General features: G+C 33.2%; 1 protein-coding gene across 6 annotated transcripts in view; it reads right to left on the bottom strand.

Moving 5' to 3' along the window:
* The window catches only part of LOC136042865 (forkhead box protein O-like), a 135,167-nt gene that overhangs the window by 18,081 nt on the left and 93,444 nt on the right, over nucleotides 1-23,642 (bottom strand). For 2 of the 6 annotated variants that reach the window (XM_065727803.1, XM_065727822.1), the window contains exons 7-8: nucleotides 21,278-21,495; nucleotides 18,894-19,069 (exon numbers count right to left, since the gene is read on the bottom strand). In XM_065727803.1, coding sequence (XP_065583875.1) covers nucleotides 18,896-19,069; nucleotides 21,278-21,495 — 392 coding nt within the window. In that variant the 3' untranslated portion in view covers nucleotides 18,894-18,895. Of the gene's footprint in view, nucleotides 1-2,340; nucleotides 2,402-18,893; nucleotides 19,070-21,277; nucleotides 21,496-23,642 lie in introns of those variants that run through there. The other 4 variants (XM_065727799.1, XM_065727820.1, XM_065727808.1 and 1 more) reach the window with 3 other exon arrangements.

Raw genomic sequence — 23,642 nt, 5'->3', positions numbered from 1 at the left:
GGTCAACACAGCTACGCACGCTCCTCCTCCATCCCAATCTATTCCCTCTTTACACCCTCCCAGGAACTTGTTTGCTTATACGCTTGTCTTTTAAGGGGGGCTGAAGGGTTCGCTACCCTTCCCTATAGGCGCAAACCATGTCTGATTTTCAGAAAAATAAAAAAGTTCGAAGTAAAACTCTTGAATGTCATCTGTGGTCGTCCAAAATCAATACACATTGCTTGCAAAGAAGCCAATTTTGAACAAGATGCACCGTTTATGGTAAAGGAAATCTGCTTTATCGGTTGGTGATAGCTGGGGAATCGATGAACACCTTGTCTCTTCAATTTTTCTTGCAACCCTGTATTGTAGGACAGAAATCAGATACAGTATACTTTACTTCCGGGTCGGGGTTGAGGTTCTATTTGTGTCTAAAGTTCCCTCTACATAGATCTCACAAGTAAAATTCTGGGAATTTATTTCGATTACCAATTTGTGTGAAAAATTACACGGATTTGATATTCTTCCAGAGATCGTCGTGATCGCCAGAGATGGTGTATCTGAATTTTCCGTTTCCTCAAGAGACCCAAAATTATTCGTACGACCCAGTTCTAAATTCCTCATTCCATTGATGGCTTTTGTTCACATAATCGTACTAGATATATTTTATAGCTAAATATCTCCTATTCAAATACTTAATAATTTCGCAGATATGCTGAATTTTTTCGCAGATATGCCCTTTGGCGTATTCAAGGTAATAATATCCCACCATTTACTTTTATCATCCTAAAAAAACTGAAGTCCTTCGAGAATGTAGACATGGCAACATCGATATCCTCTTTCTAACTGGGCATTAGAACAGGGCTCAAAGGTAAATAAAAAATCAATTTAAAATCTGGAAGAAATAAAACATTTAAATACTCTAACATAATTTTGAAGAGGCTATTAAGCGAATGACGGTCAAACGGTTCGGTCTCTTTGTCAATAAAGTTTCCAAACAATGAAAGAGATGGTATCTAAACAAAGATTCCCAAGGTACTTTTTCCGATGATATCTATATCCATTAGATAGAAAGCAATTTAATGAAATCGAGAGTGCCGGTTGATAAAACCGGTTCGAAAGCAATGCAAAGAACCGGTAGAACCAGTCAAACCATGGCTTTTCTCTATAAATGAAGTCTTCAACAACGGAAGGTAATCCTTAAACGAAGATTCCAAAATAATTTGTCTTAAAATTGCTCTTAAAATTGAGGGCACATTGGAAGGCAATTTATAAAGACTGGCAGAAAAAGTCAAACGATTTGAACTTCTTCATAAATAAAGATTCCAAACAATGAAAATTATAGTCTATCAACAAAAATTTGTAGAATACAACCCCTAAAACCGAGTGAACCGGTTGATAAAACCGGTTCTAAGGAAATGCATAAACCCGGTAGAACTGATCAAACCACTTTCTGTGTAAATATATTTGACAAACAATTAAAGGGATAGTCTAAACAAAAGCTCTCGAAAGACTTTTTAAATGATATTTGAGTTCACTAAGAAGAAAGAAATCTATAGAAATAGTTCAATTATTAAAATCTTAATCGTCAATCAGGGGTAACACTTGGGAAACATTGTCTGGACTTGTGCTGATTAAGAATCAGTGACTTCAAGACAGTAGGCCTACAAGCCAAGAAATATTTGCGTCTAAAATAGCGCGACTGCAGTGCTTCAAAAGGACACGCTACTTCCTACGATTAATAAAAAAAACAAGTTTTTCAACTGAAAGTAAGGAGCGACATTAAAACTTAAACCGAACAGAAATTACTCCGTGTATGAAAGGGGCTTTTCCCTCCTCAACGTCCCGCTCTTTACGCTAAAGTTTGACTCTTTCTCTCAACTCTGCTTTATAAAACAGTAAATAACTTTTGCGTAAAGAGGGGGACGTTGAGGAGGGAACAGCCCCTTTCATACACGGAGTAATTTCTGTTCGTTTTAAGTTTTAATGTCGCTACTTACTTTCAATTAAAAAACTTGTTTTTTTATTTAATTTCTGAACGTTTTTGAATTAATGCATGTTTGATTTTGGCTCTCCGCAAATGAATAATCAAAACAAAATTTGCGTATTAATTTTTTTTTTGCTAAATGACTTTCTCTTAGTTTTAGTCAGACGATTTTGAGAAAGTGTGGGGAAGGAGGCCTAGTTGTCCTCCAATTTTTCGGTTACTTAAAAAGACAACTAGAATTTTTAATTTTTAACGAACGTTTTTATTAGTAAAAAATATACGTAACTTATAAATTAACTTACGTAACGAACTTCTATATTCGCATATTTTTGTTATGTATATGAGGGGATTTGCCCCCTCGTTAATACCTCGCTGTTTACACTAAAGCTTTAATTTTGTCCCAATTCTTGAAGATTGACCCCTGAATCACAAAGGCTGTAGAACAAAAAGTTGAAATTACTAAAAATACTTTAGCGTAAAGAGCAAGGTATTTAGGAAGAGATAAACTCCCCATATACGTAATAATCTATGTTTGTTCTAAGTTTTAATACTGATCCTTACTTTAAGTGGAAAAAACTTTTCATATTTTGTTTTCTTTTTTTTTAAAATAATACTAGAAAATCCTGCGCCCCCTTCATTGAATTTCTCTTCTCCCATGACAAATTCCTCCAAGGGAAGATCCTCCGGTGTAGCTCCCTCCCCTCGACTCCCCCCAACCAAAAAATACCCCTGAAAAGGTCTTTACACTTTCAAATAACCATTACTGTATGTAACCCGTGATCGGTCTTATGGCAAAAAATACGAAATTCCACATTTTTGTAGATAGGAGCTTGAAACTTTTACAGTACGGTCCTCTAATAAGCTGAATGCGATTGTGTGATGTTCGTCGAGATCCTATGATTTTTAGGGGGTGTTTCCCCTTATTTTCCAAAATAAGGCAAATTTTCTCAGGCTCACAACTTTTGACGAGTAATATTAAATTTGATGAAACTTATATATTTAAAATCAGCATGAAAATCCAATTCTTTTGATATATCTATTAGTATCAAAATTCCGTTTTTTAGAGTTTCGTTTACTATTGAGCCGGGTCGCTCCTTACTATAGTTCGTTACCACGAACTGTTTGAAACTAAAACTTATAACCACTGTACTAAACTCAATAAATTCAACGGATTTTATCTTTGAAAGCTGACAAGACTTTCCCTATGCAAACTTATTTATAAATGAAAGGCAGAACCTCCTAATTGCATTTCTTAATTTTCCTGCCAATTAAAATAACTAGGCCTCCTCCCCCAATCCTTTTTTCTCAAAATCGTCCGATCAAAACCAAGAAAGAGTCATTTAGCAAAAATAAATAAATATGTTAATCTCATTTTAAGTATTCATGTGCGGAGAGCCAAAATCAAAACATGCATTAACTGAAAAACGTTCAGAAATTAATTAAAAAAAAGACAAGTTTTTTTAACTGAAAGTAGGGAGCTTCTTACTCTACACCGCGCTCTTTACGCTAAAGCTCGACTCTTTTTCTCAAATCTACTTTTTAAAACAGTGAAAAACTTTAGCGTAAAGAGCGGGGCGTTGAGGAGGGAACAGTCCCTTTCATATACGGAGTAATTTCTGTTCGTTTTAAGTTTAATGTCACCCCTTACTTTCAGTAAAAAAACTTCTTTTTTTTATTTAATAGCTACATAACATACAGGTCTTTGAATAAAAACAACAAATATACTTTTCAACTAAACCATTGTTTCTGTAGCGATGTACTAGCAACATTTCATTGCTTTAGCAATGAAAGATTGAGGTTTGTGGCGTGAAGGGAGGGGCAGAGTATCAGAAAATTTTAGCCAAAAAAAATGCCCCGTAATACTCTGTGCTGATTTTTAAAATTCTAAAAAACGACAGAGACCAATTTCAAAAGAACTGAAACGCAACAGTACATATAAAAAAAAAGAAAATTAAGAAAAAAAGATAAGAACAACATAACTATGGCCATGTCTTTTCCTATCATGGTCTTTTAAAATAGATCACTTTTAATTATAATTTAGGTTTGCTTATGAAAAGACAGAGTAATACTTCAGATTCAATCGTCAAGAAACATTTAATATTAAGGAGAATTAAATGTTGTTTTTTTTTAAACTTGTTTTTTTTATTTAATTTCTGAAAGTTTTGAATTAATACATGTTTTGATTTTGGCTCTCTGCACCTGAATAGTTCAAACAGAATTTGCATATTATTTTTTTTTTGGTTAAATGGCTTTCTCATAATTTTGATCTGACGATTTTGAGAAAAAAGGAGCGGGGGAGGAGGCCCAGTTGCCCTCCAATTTTTCGGTTACTTAAAAGGCAACTATAAATTTTGATTTTTTACAAACGTTTTTATTAGTAAAAATACGTAACGAAATTCTATATTCGTATGCTTTTATTACGTATGTGCGGGGGTATGGCATACTTTTCTGTTTGTTTTGAGTTTTAATGTCACCTTAATTTCATTTGAATTTTCAAAGTATGGCATACTTTTTGTTTGTTTTGAGTTTTAATGCCACCTTAATTTCATTTGAATTGTTTTATACTGGAACTCCCCAAAGACAAGGAGACAAGCGCCAAGAAATATTTAATATTAAGGAGATATTCTCAGAACCAAAAATTACGATAATTAGGGGTTGGTCTATCACGTCTAGGGCTAAATGGAAAGCAAGCCTTCCGCGGTTGGGGTGAAAGGACGTCATAAAGAAAGATTTAAAGGAAATGGGAACTTCCTGGGAAGGCGTGAGGAGGAAGGTTTCGAACAGATTGGGATGGAGGAGGAGCGTGCGTAGCTGTGTTGGCCTCGGGCGGCTTCGTGCTGTGGCGAGTTGTTAGTAGTAGCAGTAGGTGCATTACAGGCTATAAAATCCGATAATTAATTTTATGAGAGTCAAATGAGGCAGTTATTTGTTTTATGGACACAGCATATTAGCACTTTTTATCTTGTACCATTTTATCTATCTTACGACTTCGAAATAAAAACTTCTCTAACGTGGGACGTATAACAAGGAAAGACAATGAAAATATAGATCCTTGTCTATGATACGATGATACTTCCCCAAATTTCCGACGCGTACTGGAGAAATACGGAAGATCTGTGGATAAAAATAAGATCATTCAGACCTAAAAATAATTTTTTTTTTTTTAGAATCCTTCCACTCTCCCACCAAAGAAAGATAGTTTCATTAGCCTCATATGTCTTCGAAGTTTCAACTCCGAATTAGAAGTTGAAGTTTCAATTAGAAGTTGAAGGTTCGAAACTGAAAAACATTGCAGTATTAGAAACAATTCTAAAATATAAATTTTTAAACCTAATCTCCCAATGTAAATAACTTCGAGTTTCTTTTATACAATTAAATATAAAAACAAGCCGAAGCACTTCGCCTTTTAAGAGAGACAAAGTTTGGTCCGCAAAAAGATTCGCAATCTCGTTCCAGTTCAGTGAAGCAAAGACGGAAAGATCGCTATAGTCCAAATTAAGGATTTTTTCCTCTTGGATTTTTCCTCCTCTTCTAAATGGATTCCATACGATTTTCTTGTCGCCAAGATAGATTAACAAGTTTGTAGAACATAGTTCCCCAGTTGCTAGTGGACTTTCAGTTTTTCTAACATGAAAAGCCCCGCTTTATGATTCATAATTCCTCAAGTTCTTGCGTTCAATTGATCTTAGAAAGAGCTCGAAAACAAATTTTAAGAGAAAGTTGTGCCAAAAGAAACTTTCCTTTTATATAACATTTAATTCAAAATGTAATAGTTAGGGCAGAAAGACAATCTCAGCACCATCTGTATGATTTTTGGGGAGAAAAAATCGTTTACGACTATTGTGGACAGAATATAAACTGAATCCCTTATGGATTTTGAAAAAAAATTGCCACCTATGTATTGCAAAATATATTTGCTGTAGTTTGAGCAGTATGTACATAAAGCTGTAAGATTCAACAGATTTTCACCATTTAATAGTGACAGTGTAAACCAAACCCTGTTAATATACCAAGCAAAACGTTATACAGTATTCAAACTACAGAAACAAGGATAACGGGTGGAAATATGACCTTTCCTTAATTGCCCTTATGTGTTGCCTTAATTGCCCTTTTGTGACCCTCTTGGGTTCAAAGCAGTATTTGGCCAAAGGCGGTCAAATACTACTTGAAATTTTCAGAAGCAAATTTGACCAAGTCTAGTATCTAAATTTAAGGTTTCAGTGTCGAAACCCCTGATGCAATCTCATCTTTAAGCAGTTGCAACAATATTCATTAAAAAAAAAAAAAAAAAAAAAAATTATCGATATCATTATCTAATGATATTGGCCGAATCGGCTTAGTAAAAGCATATTCTCTTTCCGAGTTTGCTAAAAGTCTTTCAATATATTGATTAAATCAAAATGGTTTGATGTTTATTGCATATATCGGGAAATATATGCCTATTGGAATTAAGCCTGAAGAATCTGAGTTGGCAAAATTTTGAAGTTTGAAAAAAGTGGAACTAGAAATTTTTTTAGAGCTTTAAAATAAAGGATAAACCAAATATGGCATTCCTTTAAAAAAAATCCTGGTTTCCAGTCTCAATTTAGAACTCCAAAGGCCACACAGTGATTTTCCCATTGATAGGCCTTGACTGAAACATACATATCTTCATCTCTTCATTTGGAACATTGTTCAATATATTATAAATTCCTACATTCGGCAAGCTAGCAACCAAGAGAATCGGAAAATCAAGCCGACAAACTGACTCATCAGTCAAAAGAGGTAGTTCTGTTTCTTAGAGATTTAAAAAAAGAGAGAAAAGGTAATTTTAAACGAAAAACCTTGTTCTGTTGAAAAGCACGATTTTACCACAGAAGTTTACACCAGGTAACATGATTCTTTAAACCGAATTGATTGCGGGATGAGGAAAGAGCCGTTCTTAGGGTTGGTAGCACCCAAGGAAAAATTAATTACAGCCTCCCCTGTAACTACTCAAATAAAAGCAAAAAAGGAGAATCAAAATGAAAAAAACTTGATCAAATTGAGCACCCCCCAGCCGCGGTGCCCCCTCCAGCCATGGACCCAGGAGAGCTTGCCCCAATCACCCTCCCCCCTTTGAACAACTCTGGGAGAGGATAATATCAAGCCATCTGCAAAACGATGCAAAGAATATGAAGTTTCCGCTGTCTCCACAGTCGTTTTTCTTTTCTTCCCCCTTTCGATAAGCAATTTACACCTCCTGTACAAGCTCTAGTTCTTGTGTAGAATATTTATTTAGTACGCTATATCATCGACTTAAAAATAAATGGATTCACTTTCACTTTTAAATCCCGGTAATTTAGATGGGGGAGGGGTAAATTTCCAAAGGAATCCACGTCTACAGAAATTTTGATTACACGAGCTATTTTTATATAAAATAGTATTTACACGGAAATGAATTGAAAGCGGCATAAATTTGCCAAATTTTCATAATGTTTTGGAATTTCATAACCTTGTATGTCTTTTTTATTTGTTTTATTGTATTGAAACAAGACTGTCATTTTTAAAACTCAAGATAATATATTTTCTAGGTTATAATATAAATTGGGCATATTCATGACTATAAATAACAGTAAATGTCTTATGACTAAAAAATTCCAATATACTTCAAGAAATCTCTAACTACTGTGATTACTTTTAAAGAATATTTAAAAGTTTAGGGTTTTCAGATTTATAAAATAGACGTGAGCAAAGAGAAATTTGGTTAATATTCATCAGTTGTTGGGACACAACGAATTTAAGAGCAAACATGTGAATTTAGTACACCGAAAGGGGAGTTAATGAAAATACAGATACAGCCATTTGGTAGCTTGTTCATGAATATTCGAAATGTGAAACCTTAATCGTTTTCTCTTCTAGCTATGTAAACCTTGGAAAGCATACAGTTCCCATTTTGAAAGACATTTTTAATGACAACTAATAAAATCACGGTTTGATAACTTTAAATTTGCAACAATTTCACGCCATGCAAATTTTTACGAGCAATAAAACCAAATCGCTCGCGTTCAGATTGCCAATTTTATTTTTTAGTTTAATTCTTGTACACTTTTATTGATCCTATTTTGAAACACTGCACTGCATTTGTATCTTTTTTTAATAAACTGTTTCACATTTGACAGAATTTTTAATTTAGCAAGTTTCTGATACGAACTCCAAGGCCATTTTTTCTCCTTTTTTTAATCTGAAATATACATATGTTAATGTACACAGGGAAATGAAAATAAATTTTCGCATACCCTGGCAATAAAAAGAACATGATATGAATACTAACAACCAGAAATATTAAAGCTCTTTAATCTTGTATAACATTCTATCCTCCACAATAGAATTTTCATCCATGAAAAACATGCTTCTCAATTGTTTAATTAAATCAAACTGTGGTTATTACTGCTACTCTTTGTTTGAGCTGTTTCCATAAAAGAAATAGTATAATGAACTATCACCTCTGAAACCCCTAGCGTAAATACTAAAGTGCAATTTACCCTTTGTTAAAAGGCACGGCCGTCCAAATGTAAAAACGCATATATACACTTTTCGTTTTTCCAAGAAAATCATCTTCAAAGTTTCTCAAGTTTTGCGACACCTTCCCACCCATTGCAACACATTACCCAGGATTGAAGTGATAATTCGTTACAATTGGTTTCAGACAGTATTCTTTCCAATTATGCAGTTTAAATACATGCCAAAGTTCGCTGACACTGCTAACTGTCGATTTTTCAACTTTGGCAAATAGGGCAAAATGCTGCAGATACGTGTTTTTGCTAGAAAAATCTTTGCAGGAGACTTTATTACGACATACTACACCAGTCGAATCGCCTCTTTGAGCAGAATTCAGCGGTATATCTAACTTGAAAGTGACTTTTCATGTATATGCGCGTTTTTACCTTTGGGCGGCCGCGCAAGATAGTTGGGACCAAGACATTATAATGTACCAACTCTACATTTTTGTTTTGAGCCTTTGTCTTTATTATATGGTACATTATACTTTAAGATTTACATAAGCTTCTGAGGGCAGCATCTTCCTTGTTGCGCAGGATAATTCCTGTTCATCTTAGGTTACAGTATAGCTATTTGCTGTCAAAATAACATAAACAAATCATAAAAGACGGTTTTAAAAATATAGGAAACATTACTTGGTAATACCTATTAGTTAAATATACAGTTAAGAAAACTCTAAAAATAAACAGATGAAGCGTTTTGTAAACTAAAAATGTTTAATAGTATCGAGAGTGGAATGTCGACTAAATCAATTAAAAAAGAGCTTTGAAATAAATATGATAATGGAATTTTCATCAGGATCGCACTGCTTCCGGAGGTCTTCCTGCCATTTTTCCGGAATTACGTAAACTTAGTTATCTTAACAATTATGTATGTGTACATTTAAACGTGAAATACCCAAAGACAATGAACATTAAATTTGGTTATTTGAATTATAACGTAGAATCTTACAGGACCACATATATGTATCTCAACCAAGTTAGGAAAAATAGGGAATTCAATTTTTAATAAAAGACTCTTAATAATAAAGACAATTTTTTACAATAAAATTTGTTTATTCAATTTTTGGTAGTAGCAGGCATCGAATTTGAAAAAAAAGGAATGTAGGCGAAAAATCGGAAGCGTTGAAAAAATTAATTAATTAGTTTTAATTATTTATTTTCACAGGCCTTGACGAACATGAAGTCATACTCTAAAAGCTTAATAATTTTGAAAGATCCGAAAATCCTAGAAAATAGTGGTATTCAGGAATTAATAGACCTAAGAGATTGCATGGGGGAGGCAAAAAATGCTTTATTTTGATGTAACTCTAATAGATTTTACACATTCAGTATTAGCATAAATGGAGGTTATTTTGATACTGTTACTACTACCATGGATAACTCTTTACTAACAACATTTTAACGAGAACTATTTAATAGATTATAGTTAGTCTCAGAGAAATGGACTAGTTTTAGCAAATCTTAACTATTCCTCAACTAAGGTGCAAATTTTCATGAAATGTCCGTGAAAATCATGTATACTTGGGTGGAAAATCATGATTTTAATCATGATATACATTTTAATCATGAAAATCATGATATACATGATTGGAAAATCATGTATAATATTGCATCTAAAACCGTTACGATCAACCATAATACAACGTTTTTCATTCAGAAGATAATATTCAAAACAAAGTTCTTTTCTTGAATAAAAATTTCCACGGAAATGGCTCATAAACTAAGAAAGGATTATTGCATTTAATTTGTCAAAATGGTTACAGGTTCGATTTGTTTAAATACAAGAAAACAACCTAAGGGGATTGTTAGAAATGATCATTTCCTGGTCTTGAATTAATGCCAAATAAGCTATAGAAAATCCCAGGCAATTGCGTACCTTATTCCATAAGTACATGAGGCCAAAATTAGGAGAGAGAGCATAAGAAGATGTATTCATGGAATGGAGGGGGGCAAGAAACTAAGGATGGGTACTTTTCCTGGTTAAAATCTTTCAAATCCTCTTAGGAGTTCTTCAGACAAATCTCAGGTTTGGTTGTTGATATCGCCCCTTCTTAGCCTTATTAACTGTTGTCTACTCCCCCCTAGGGGCAGCAATTTGGAGGGAGGTGGGGGTCAGTCACCCCTCCTAGACTCCCGAAAACACTTCTTTCATTCTTATTGAAAAAAAAATCCTTGCCCCCTCTACATTTTTTATGAATAGACACCCCCAATCCCACCTTCCCTTAGCATATCTTCTATACCCTCATTGCCACTTTCTGAAAGCTGAAGTAATTTTTAAAAATCCTTTACAATTCAAATGCAGTCATTGGACTGGAGCTCACTTTTACTAATTAGGAAAATATGTCAAAATTTACAAGTCCTAAGAGAAGGGCTATTGCTTCTAAAAAGTCCCTGGAGAAGCGTCTCCAAGTAGTTAGGAAAACTGATTACATAGAAAACCAAGCATCTCAGATTAGGCGGTAGGAAAGGAAAAATTCAACGGATTTATTTTCAGGAAATATAAGTAATTTATTTGAAGAAGCATAAAAAAAATATAAGTAAGTAATTTCAAGATGAAAAAATAGCCTATAATCAAGACTAAAGGTAGAGAAAATTGGAGGAAAACATTGGAATTCCAGATCCAGATGAGGCTGAAATTCGCATCTGTTTATAACTGAGCTTATGCGACCACCCCCCTGCCCTACCTGTAAGCAAATCGACATTTAAAAAAAGGGTAATAATAACTTAAATAGTAATGCGGAATTTAAGCAAAAGACAAGTCCAGCTTAAGGCCCCTTCACAACGAAAATTTCCCAAAATCAAGGCTCAGCTTGTGTCAGTGTCTGACATTAGCTCATACTTCTGAGATAAATATACGCCTAATATCAACTCAATGTCGTATCCTCAAATATGCTAGTCATTCTGAATTTTGTCAATAGTCTTCTAATTGGTCAGCTTTAGCTAAGTTTAATTAGCTTAACGTTTATTAAATAAAAAGTTTTTTTTTCATATAGCCTCAGGTTATGTCGGTCCCACTAGGTGAAGGGAGTGGGAACTAATTGTTACGGTAGCAGCCATTATATTAGGAAACAGTGTTGATTTGGGAATCGAATGTTACTACTCTTTTGCTATTATAGTTTTTAGTTCAGAAGAGAAAAATATATATAAAATATATATATCAAATCGAAAGTATACAAAATTATAATTATAATGATAATTCGAGCACAAATGGGCCCAAGTTCAAAAATGTTTTATTTATATGTGGAGGGGAAATTTTCTTTTTCAGCCATGATTCAAGGAACGGTCAAAGATAAATGCATCATAGGAAACTCAAATCTAAGGGAAGTTTGAAATATATTCCACTGCACAGGCACGTAAATCGTTCTTTTCAAAAGGGGAAGCAAGTTTCAGGAGGCCTAAGCTCGTCAAACAACTGGCCATCATATGAAAATTTTTTTCAGTTTTTGGTGAGTCATTAAACACTGAGACTTGGGTGGGAGGCACCTCTATTTGCGTTCTGCGTCTGCAGCATATTGAAACTGACGGGCAATTTGAAGAAAAATAATATCAACAAAATCATAGCCTCAGTTTTAGTTTATTCTTCCTTTTTTCTAAAATTATTCCCAAATTTATGCATTCCATTCTCTTAACATTCTACTTTACTCAAGATATGCAGACATTTACGAGCAATGAATATACAAATTTCACCAGCTTTTCCAGTTTAGTTTTCCCCATCTTAGATGTTAAATACGCTGAAATAAATTATATTACAGCGTTTTAATTTCTCCAACATTTTAGAAAAGATGATAATGTGACACAGAAGGGACTGTTCTATTATGATATTTACCCTATTTTGCAGAAAACATACGATATTAATAGACAATAGAGTATTCGAGAAAGTTTTATGACAATAAAAGTAAAAAGCGGCATAAAACTTAAAAGGAACAGAAATTATCCTGTATCTAAGGAGGCTTTCCCTCTCCCAGCATCTCTCCATTTTTTGTGTTTCAGCTATTTTAGCACGAGTCACTCTTTATTTACAATTCGTAACAAGGAAATATTGATTTTATTTTTTGGTTTGTTACGCATACTAACACAAACTGTTTTTTTTTTTTTTTTTTTTTTTTGCAACGAAATTCAAATTCAAATATTTCCATAGAATCTTAATTGCTAGGGCCAATACAGACGGTGGAGACTGATGCCAGAACCACACTACACTTACATCTGTTGCTAAAAAAAAGTCGTAAATTATGACTAAAAACTCATGCAGACACTTACGAGCAATGAATATACAAACTTCGCCAGCTTTTCCAGTTTAGTTTTCCCCATCTTAGATGTTAAATACGTTGAAATAAATTATATACATATATAAATTATAGGCCAACACAGCTAAGAACGCTCCTACTCCATCACAATCTATTTCAAGCCTCCCTTTTGACACTCTCCCAAGAAGTTCAAATTTTTATTAAATTATTTCCTACGACCTCCTCCCGTCCAATCAGGGACGACCTGCTTTTCGTTTGACCCTAGATGGGTTGGCCAAAAAGGACAAATTTGGCAAACTGTCATCCTTCATCCACAAAACGTGTCCTAGTCATCTCAACCTTTCGCTCTTTATAGCCCTAGAAAGAGGGATAGAACCACATAGATATGATTCCCTTGATCTCAATGTCAAATCTGTAACACTGAAGCGGAAAACTGAAATGTCAAGAAATTGGGTCAAAAAGCTTGTTTTAACACTAATTTGTTCTCAACTACTGCTTTCCAAATATTTGTTCCCAACCATTGCTTTATAGCATTATGTCTTTGTATATTCTATCGGATTTATCTTTACGTATAGGAAACCTGCTTTTATGAGTTTCCATATTTTACAATTTCCAAAAATTATACCTTTAATATTTATTCTGACACATTAATCACAAATTTTATGCTTGAAAGTTAAACAACGTTCAAATCTACAAAATACGAGCGGGACACATAATCGGCGCTGTAGTTGTGCGTAATTTTAACTTTATCCACAAATACGACTATAATTTGACCCGAGCATGAATCAAAATTAAATTCATGGAAAAACTTTACAACCTTGCCATTTCTTAGTTCGCCAAAACTTGAGTTAATTCTTTGCCATTTTTAAAGTGAACTCGCCTATTAGTCAGCAAGCGTTTTCATTTCCTCTTTAAATTAATTTAGTATTCAGGAGGAAAACAGAGAAATTAGGTTAACACATTTCCTCATAAAAGAGTAATTTGACTTGTTGCCACGAGCAAAAATATTTCTCTATGAAAAATATCTTGGAACATTACGAGGCCATAAGAGTCCGTCCGTACGGAGTACTTTGTATTGCCCTAAATTATTTTAGCTGTAAAGGATAGTAATCTGTCACTAAGGACCTCATCCACGGTCATAACGAGTTATCATAAAAAGCCCTCCTCTATCCAAGGCTTTACGATCTGCTGTTGAAATTTTCTATCGTTAAATTATCCAACCGTCTAGAGGCGCTAGTTCTTCTAACAATGTTTTAACGAGACTGTTTAACGGCAGAGGGAATTGTCTGTTGATTGATTTGAAATGATACTTTTAAAGGAGGAAGAGGATGAATACTGCAATAAAATGTTTTAAAACGGCTTTCCTTATTAGGGTTAAAAGCATTGGGGGGATATACTGGAAGATTTAGCAATTTAAGATGCGCAATAAAATGAAGATTTAAAATTAAGATATGGCATTTACTGCTCAATCATTGTTCTCTTCCTCTTCTTCTTCTTTTGTCTTGGTTAACACGTTGAAAACGTTCTAAGAAAAAAAAATAATTGGACAAAAAAGAGGCATCCATGCAACGAAATTGGTGAAATAGAACCCAATGTTCCAAGAAACAATATCATCCAAGGAACAAGAAATCCAAATCCAAGAAATCCAGAATCCAAATCCAAGAAAAAAGAAATCTGTCAACGTCTGATGTATTCAATGCGCACTTCGTAATCCAAATTGGATTTTCAAATTGGCTATTCTAGGATAATCATGTTTAAATAATTTGGCTTTGATTAGTGAGACACAACGGTGACATATTACTTTCCGAAAGAACAGATTTTAAATCAATAATTTTATAGAATTTTTTCTTGGCGCAAAAATTATTTTAACTGAGATATAGCCATTGATACTATTCAGCTATCCAATGAAATTTTTCTAGCTCTTTTCAACTAAACTATGCGAGCTGTTAGCAACCAACATTCCTCCCTTTGTCTCAACTGATAGCTAGATGTTTCTCAACAAAAAATGTTCAGAGAATGTACGTGTTGTAAATGCAGATGGCTCTGGCATCTAATGATATGACTTGGTGGTGGAAATATTAACTCTGTTTTAGTCGATCAAGCCTAGTCATTCGTTACCATCACTATCATCTCAACCATCATCAATTCCGTGAAGTCCATCATTGCCATTTCTGGAAGCATCACCATCAGAATCGCTATCAACAACATTCGTTTCTGGATTGCTTCACCAGCATTTTCCAGGCCAAAGACCTCATTAAACGAAAAGAAGTCGGGAGAAAGGACTACAAGGAGGTGGAAAATATAGTCCTTGCTATAAAAAACAACTATTTTTAAAGCCTTTCCGGCCTTTCCAAACAACAATGGAAGACCGTGAAACTTTTACCCGATCGAAAGGGGTGTCTACCATTTTTCATCTACCCTTTTTTATTCTATATATATATATATATATATATATATATATATATATATATATATATATATATATATATATATATATATATATATATATATATATATATATATATATATATATATATATATATATATATATATATATATATATATTTAATTCAGCACATTCTACAATGTGCCAAAATCTAAGAAATCCCCAAAAGAAAAGCATCAGTTACCCTCATCTATAAACCATTATTCTTCAAACAACATAATAATTTTTAAACCTTCTTTGCTCAAAATATCTTTCCACGGGGAAATATTTCACATTTGAGTTTACAGAAGTGAAAAAATAACAACTCAACTTATTCACCAACGTGGAGATTCACAAACGCAAATTAGATTTTCAGAAAAAAAGCATATTATTTCTAAAGTTAAATTTTTCTTTACCAACCATTTACGAATCGAAAATCACATCGAGGATCGCCCTAATAAACTCTAAGTAGATTGAACCAGTACATATATACATTGTGAATAAATGAGCTGTTCTCCTAGAAAGGATCAAAAATGTTTGCCTTCTTTTAGGCAAGTTGAGAAACATAAATTTTGGGGGAGGGCACACATACAGGGGGGGATGATGAATCTTACTAAATATTTCTTGACAACAATTTTTCTTTATTAATCAAATCCAAACACATCACAACCTTATTTTAACCAATCTCGACGTGTCTTTTTCTTGTTTCTTTTGGGTCAAGAAGCACCTTAGTATGTAGCCCTTATATTTGTTTAGCAGATACCCAAAACCTATGACATAAAACCCACAAAGCCAATGATATCTATTCTACCCAGGGAAAACGTAAGTCATCTCAGGCTAAATCATATCAGGATTGGGGGGGGGGCGTGTATTTTCGTCTTAACTTAGGATCTTCTGTCATATCCAATTTGATGCAGGTGGTTCATTTTAATATTAAAATGTTAATTAGTCAATCAGGGACAATAGGTGTTACCCGATATCTGATAGACCCGATATCGATACCCGATATCGATAGGTGTTATCCGGTAATAGCTCTTATACCCGATATCTTTTTACATAAGTAGATATTGAAAAACATAGGTGATATACTGAAATATCCAACTAAATTTATTACCTCATCGTTGCATTCCCACACTTAAAAATTTTGCCTGATGAATTCAATTTTTGTTATGAGTCAAAGTTGACTTGAATATCTCACCAAGGATTCCGTTACCCCTCTTTCCTCAGGAAAAAGCAATTCAATTCAAAAAGTTTCACCCTTCATAGAATAATAATACCATTGAGACAAAGTTCAGCAGAAGAGACAAACTTTAACAATGAAGAAAGATGTACAGCTTCTGAGGATAACTTAGTTAAGGCAAAAAGCAGTGACAAAGTTAAGACATGCCCCCATGTTTGATTAGGAGGGGACGTTGAGATTAATGACTTTCCTTATTTAAAAAAAGCAATGAAATATTGCTTCAGCTTATTATCATATTAACTACCTCAGTCTTGGATAACTTAAAATATCTTAAAAAGCTAACGAGATTTAGGAACATATTTTGAAAGTCTGAAGAATGTCAAGAGCATTTTCTAGGGATGTTGACTACGAAATAAAGAGGCGAAAATAAGGGGGGGTATTTTGGGCATGTTATAAGATAAACACAATTTCAAAATAAAGTTCAAGCTTAGGTGATTTTACTTCATGTTTTAGTGAAATATAATAGCAATGTAAGAAGATGCCAGTTTAACTCGCCTACTGAAAGAGGTAAAAAAAAAAGCTTTGTCTGAAATCCCAGTACTTTGACTCAAATCCTAGTATATATATATATATATATATATATATATATATATATATATATATATATATATATATATATATATATATCTTTATAAGTGTGCAATAATTGTGTATTTATGTATGTTCTCGAGAGCTGATCCATATTTCTTTCAGAAAAATCGGTATCTTGGGATGTTCTCGCATAAAATTGTGATCTAGATAGGTCAGAGGCATGAGAAAAGAGCTTTAATTTTGGTTTTTGCAAATGACTTCATGTACTATGATAGTACACCATATAAGTATGTCTTGTGACATCATGTAAGCATTTTCTTATGTTATGCATAGTATAAATAAGATTGTTGAGTTTCTAACGCAACAGTTATTTATATAATATAATGTCTGTTGGAAGGCCCAAAAAACAAAAAAATCAATTGCAGATACTATAAATGATGATTCTTTGGAACCAACGACTTAACTTTCAAACGTGATAAGATGTGAAATTCGACAACCTAGACCATCAATCGCGACAACTTCAATACGAACAGCTAAAGCAAAGGCCATTTCTAAATTGTCTGTAGTAATTAAAATCCAAAAACGTGTGAAATGAAGAGCAAAGACACGGGTGGTTAGAAGATATGCGAAAACAACAATTAGAGCGTGTTAAAAATGAAAATGAAGAACAAAAACACATGCGACTAGAAGACATACAACACCGAGCAAGTGAGCAAGTCAAAAATGAAGGTGAAGAGCAAAGACACACATGGACACGCGGTTAGAAGAACAGCAGTGGCGTGTCAAAAACAAAAGGAGAGCAAAGACACACGCGGTTAGAAGACATGCAACCTCGAAAATATGAGCAAGTCAACGAAAATCATCCTGGACAGCGATAATCAAAACGTGTCAAAATTGAAAATGATCGCGGTAGCACTTAAGTTTTTGCCCTGAACAATTAAAAGAAACAAAGGTGGTCGTCAATGCCTTCCATACCTTTGAAAATCAAAAACCTGGACTAGATAAAACATTAGAAGAAAAAGAAATTTTTGTCCCACCACTTGAACAATTAAAAGAAATAAAGGCTCAGCGATATGTCTCATAATGACAAAAGACAATCTGAGGCAAAAGCTAAAGTCCAATTAAAAAAAAAAATCTAATTTTACGAAGGTACCATTTCTAATTTAAGGTCCATTTAGACCTCATGAAATCAAGAAAAAGCTCAAATTGTCTGTGTTTAGAAGACAAGCGACAGAGAGAATCTATATATATAGAAGCCTTCCGTGTGGCGGTATATATATATATATATATATATATATATATATATATATATATATATATATATATATATATATATATATATATATATATATATATATATATATATATATATATATATATATATATGTACTATTTGTTTAGATGACATCAACAGACAAAGATTAAAAAACTAGCAAAAGGAGTATTTGAGACCATAATATCTAGTACGCTAGTTTTCAGTGTTGTTGGAAAACAGCTGGACTCAGTTTACTTGAACTATTGAAGTAGATATGTCTTTCATAATCTGCGAACCAATGATTTTTGTTCTTTTTGAGTTTCAACTTCCCTCTTTACTTCCGTAATTAAAACATACTGTTATTTAAAATTATTTAACCAGGAATGAACTAAAATAAAAAAAATACCAAATACTTGTGAATATTTCATATTCACTGATCAGAAGCGAAGCTTCACTACAAATAATAGCCTACATCTATGATAAAATTTTACATTATCAATCCAAGAAGGACAAAAGACACCACTTCTAACATATTAAAACTACCTACCTGATTCTCAGGCAAATAAAACTAGCGCCACTACATTTACGCTAGTTTTATTTGTCCTAATCAGGGGTTCCCAACGTTGAAAGTCAAGGGAGAAGTTAAAAAACGAGACTTTAAAAAAACGTTGAAAGGAACCCCTGATGTATCCTACTCGATAATAAACTCACCGTCAGCGTACCCAAGGTCGTGAAGCAATCGCCGTCAATGTAGCTCCTCCATTAGGCTGTAACTGTGAATGAGACTGTTGGCCTTGAGCGAAATTGAAATCTAAACTCCCCTCGACGTTTAATTCATGTTTCACGATCTCATCGATGTTGCAGTCTATGCCACCCTGAAATACAGGCTATATCTCCTTAGTAATGTTATGTGAAAAACTGGATTAAAATGTAAACTTCTATTTTGATCATTTCTGCAATTCTAAGCAATTTTATTGTCACCACAAAAGACAGCTACATTTCTCCAGGCCTTATAACTCATCACTGTGCTTAGAAGCTCCACTTTTTCTTTTTTTTTTTGATTCATGATAGATCTCAAAGACTAATAACAAACAATCCAAATATTTAAAAAAACATAAATAAAAAATCCACAAAACAAAGAAAAGAATATGTTTCATGTGGGGAAAGAAACAGACTTTATTAAAGAAATTCATTACTAATCTTTCAGCACAAAAATAGCTATCTACTTAGAAAAATAGAACAAATACTTAGAAATAAGTAATTTACAGAAACAAACAAGCTTTAACTAAGTACTAAAAAAAATTCCCCAGAGACTACACAGAGTCAGCAAGTTTCCTTAAAAATTTTATACCTAGTTTGGTATAGAGTTAAAGTTTTGGGGATTTTTTGGAGGGATGGGATGGGGTGTGGGCAACAGGACTTAAAATTTTGTATTTGAGGAAAGTGGGCAAGATATTTTTCTGTGGTCCTCACAAAACCATATAAGCTAATGTTTTATGTTTTTAGTTTTTATGGTTGCCGTCCAGCAACTATTTTGGCTAGAATTTAATCATTCTAATTTATATTAATATTATAAATCCAGTTTATAATTCTATTAAGTTCTGGTGTGATAATTCGACCATCTCTATGCCAAAAATTAATAGCCAACTTTGGTTATTTTATCATATTTTCAGGATGAGATGGTGCAAAAGTGAGTTGGAGCAAAAACAAGCTAAGGCTTTTTTTTTCTTTCTTTAAAAGGAAATTTGTTTAGAAAATAATACACTAACCAAGAATATAAAAAAGGAAGGTTATTACCTTCGTCAATACCCTATTTATAAATTAAACAAAAAAAAAAAAACGCAAAAAGAATTAAGACAGATAGATATAAATTAATTATTAAAAACAGAAATCGTTGATTATAGTTACATATGAGTTGAAAGAGAGGAGTGATCTAGAGGCTTACTAAAAATACATAAGGCTTACTAAAATACATAAAAATTAAATAAAACATACAGCTAACGCAATAGAAATAACAGGAGGGAGATAGGAGGGAGAAGGAAGAGGCAAGCTAATAAAGTAAAAGTAGTATAAATTTCCCCTTTTATACTACTAAGAAAAAAATCTCAGCAACAGAAATTTATAGCAAGGTCATGTGCGTATCTTTTTTTTATCAAACAAATGTCGTTTTTTTCTTTTAACATAAAACAAATACATAAAACAAATGAACGTAAAATAAGCATACAGAACACAAAACAGACATACAACTAACACAATAGATTAGAACAACAAGGAATAAGAGGAAAAAGGAAGAATTGAGGTAACAAAAAATCATGAATAAATAATCATTTTCTTTTATGAAGAAAAAAAACTAATCTTGACATGATAAGAATAGGTTAACAAAGAATGGTTTTTTATCACTGTTTTTTATTCAATCACCTTTTTATTGTTCACTTGAGAAGGTTACTCTTACATTTTTTTATTCTTTTTTTCATTCTTAATGATTGTCCTTCTATTTCCTTCTGTGACTTTGTTCTTTTGTTCTATTTTCTCCATTCTCCTTTTTACTTTATTACTCTTTTTTATTCTTCTTGCATTAAAAACAAGTAAACGGATATCTCGGACGAAATATTTACATTTTCACTTCGTAGTCGTTTTCACAGACTAAGAGTTTTTTGGATTTTTTTTTGTCTTCCATTTTTTCTTATTCAATTACATTTTTTTTTATTTTTCTGCATCTTTATCAAACATAAGAGGTGCTCTATTTTTTTCTATCATATTCAATTCAATTCATTGTCGGAGTGCCAAGAAGTCTTCATTAGCATACGGTTTATAAACGTGAGCTCCCTAAATTTACAAAGAAATTTATCTTATTGTGTTTTGAAGCATCGTAAGGCCGTTTTAAATAAATCAAATTTCACAAATTTTTACAATTCATTTGCAAAGTACAGATTAATCTGGACTAGTTGGGCTAAGGATTCAAGGCCAACGTGGAAGAAAAACAATATACTAAATTTGCAGTCCCATACGGTATAATAGTAGGTCGTATGTTATTATAGCTTTGGAACATTCCATTTCCATCTTGATTTAGTTAGCAAAACAGATTTAATTCTTACTTGAAAATTGTCAAAGCTGATATCCAAATCATTTGGCATGGTGTTCTGTCCTGTTGAATTCAAAGCCCCCATAAGTTGACCCATCATCTGCGATGGTGTAGGTGTACTACTATTAGAGGGGCTTCGCTTAGGAGGAGTTAGACCCTGGCCTAAAGCTTGGCGGAGCAAGTTTCCGGATTCTAGTGATGAGGGTCCGGTTGCTGAGCATCCAAGGATTTCTAGAAAGAATAGGTAGGCTGTAGGTAGTCCACCATAGAAAATCACTGCTATCATATATCCTAAATTATTCTATGTAAACTGGAGTAGTAACCAGGGCTAGGGCCTAGGACTAGATTTAATTATCAAGAAGTGCCAGGATGAGAGATTTGAATAAAATCTCAGTTATGACAAAAACTCAGAAATAAAGATAGTTCTGTAACCTGTTTGTGTAACCTGTTCTCTTAATTTACTCAGATGTGCTAGAACTTAAAAAGTTTTTTTTTATTTTTTTTGCGCTATAAAACTGCTATCTGCCACCGGAACAGTTTTCTGAAAATGCTAAAGGAGAAACAGCAACAACATTATTACTCAATATTCCTGTTATTACACCCAGACGAATTATATAGTGACAAGTTGGATAGATAATTCTAATTTTGTCACATTTTGTGCAATTTCAAATTTGTTATTTAATAAAAATTAGCCACATCTCTTTTAATACAATTTGGTGTTTACGATACAGTCAAAATTATGATCGGATTATTTTTTTTCTATTTATAATAAAAGTTGATTATTAACTCATATAATAAGCTATTCAATTTTATTTTATTAGTAGCTCGACAAAGATTTTCTCCCAGTTTTCTTTCATCTATACTGCTGACTTCTATTTATGCAGCATAACAGTTTTATCAAGTATTGATTCCATTCGTGTCCTATCTACATGAGGGGTATTACTGTATCATGGGTATATACGTTACTTTCAATATTTTAATGAGCACCAAAATTAAAAAGTTATGATCCCACTGGTACCTGTATTCTTTGCAGTATCATTATGCCATCTATACTATTTTATTTACTTTCTTGGGCATTGAAGTTGGCAATCGGTCTGACCGATTCACAGTACACATATCTAGATATATGTGCTGTGGACCGAACGAAGCACCTCTCAATTTCTTGGGTACCAAAATCAGGAATTTACTGCTCGGAATCCATAATCGAAGAGGACGAAAAAAAATTCCACAGAGATAATTTAATTCCCATGATTAATTGAGACGAAAAGAAAAAACGGTAGGCTAAATGGTAGAATAGATTTGCAGTAATCTTCTGACCAAGACCATATCCACGATTTTTCTAGGGGGAGGGAGTTACAGAAAAAAACTTTACACAACGAAACAAAAATTTGTTTATACACATTTTTGTTAGGAGTATAACAAAAATTTCGGGAGGGGGGGGAGGTACAGACCCAGAAACACCTCCCTTTGGATACAACCTTATTTCTAGACACATCATCATTTGAAAGTTACTAAATAGCCCCCTAAATGGTTCGTTATAGAGTTCGTTATAATCTTTAGGTAAGAAGGATTAATAGCTCATTCACACTAAACATTATGAAGTTAATTCAATGCGTAAGAATCGGAGGCGCCATACTCGTGTCCGAGCCGTATTATCGTAACAATTGTGCATAAAATCAAAATTAGGCATAACTACAGTGCTATTTATACATCCCATTTCTTATTTACTGAGTTGACCCATGTTCATCTTTCAAGCGTAAAACTCGTGACTGACAAATCAGAGTGAAGATTTAAGGCACAATTTTTCAAGATTACGAAAGCTAGGAACAACAGTTTTTCTGTTTGCAAGATGAATCTGGCTAAAATAAAAATACGTAATATTAGTAAGCAATAGTTGGGAACCAGTTAGTGTTGATACAAGCATTTTAAAGCTACATCTTCACATGTCAATTTTTCACTTTTGTAGGACAATGTGATGTTAAAATTGAAGAAAAACGAGTAATCATTTAGAGGAATAGCAAACTTTTTTGGCCACCCTAATGAAGTCACGATCTCCAATTTTGGTAAGCACAAGTATAATCATTTAGCAGCTTTATCTGCCTTAGCTCAGTATGTCAGAATCTAAAGTCTGGTAAGCACTAGTCTAATCATTTAGGGCGATATTAACTTTTTTCCCGCATCTCAGGGTATCAAAATCTCCAGTTTGGTAAGAACTAATCTAATCATTTAGGGCACTTTCTGGTCTCAATATAGTATTTTCATTGCAATAGCTGCATAAAAACTTTTTTCCCATCACACCTCCAGTCAACTTAGTGATTTTTATTCGAATTATATTTTAAATATTGCTCAAGGATTTATTTAAGCACCGAACTGGCAGT

This window comes from Artemia franciscana, chromosome 2 (genome assembly GCF_032884065.1).
Source record: "Artemia franciscana chromosome 2, ASM3288406v1, whole genome shotgun sequence".
Lineage (NCBI taxonomy): Eukaryota > Metazoa > Arthropoda > Branchiopoda > Anostraca > Artemiidae > Artemia > Artemia franciscana.
Note: the sequence above shows the minus strand (reverse complement) of the source record. Positions and strands in the feature narration are given on the sequence as shown.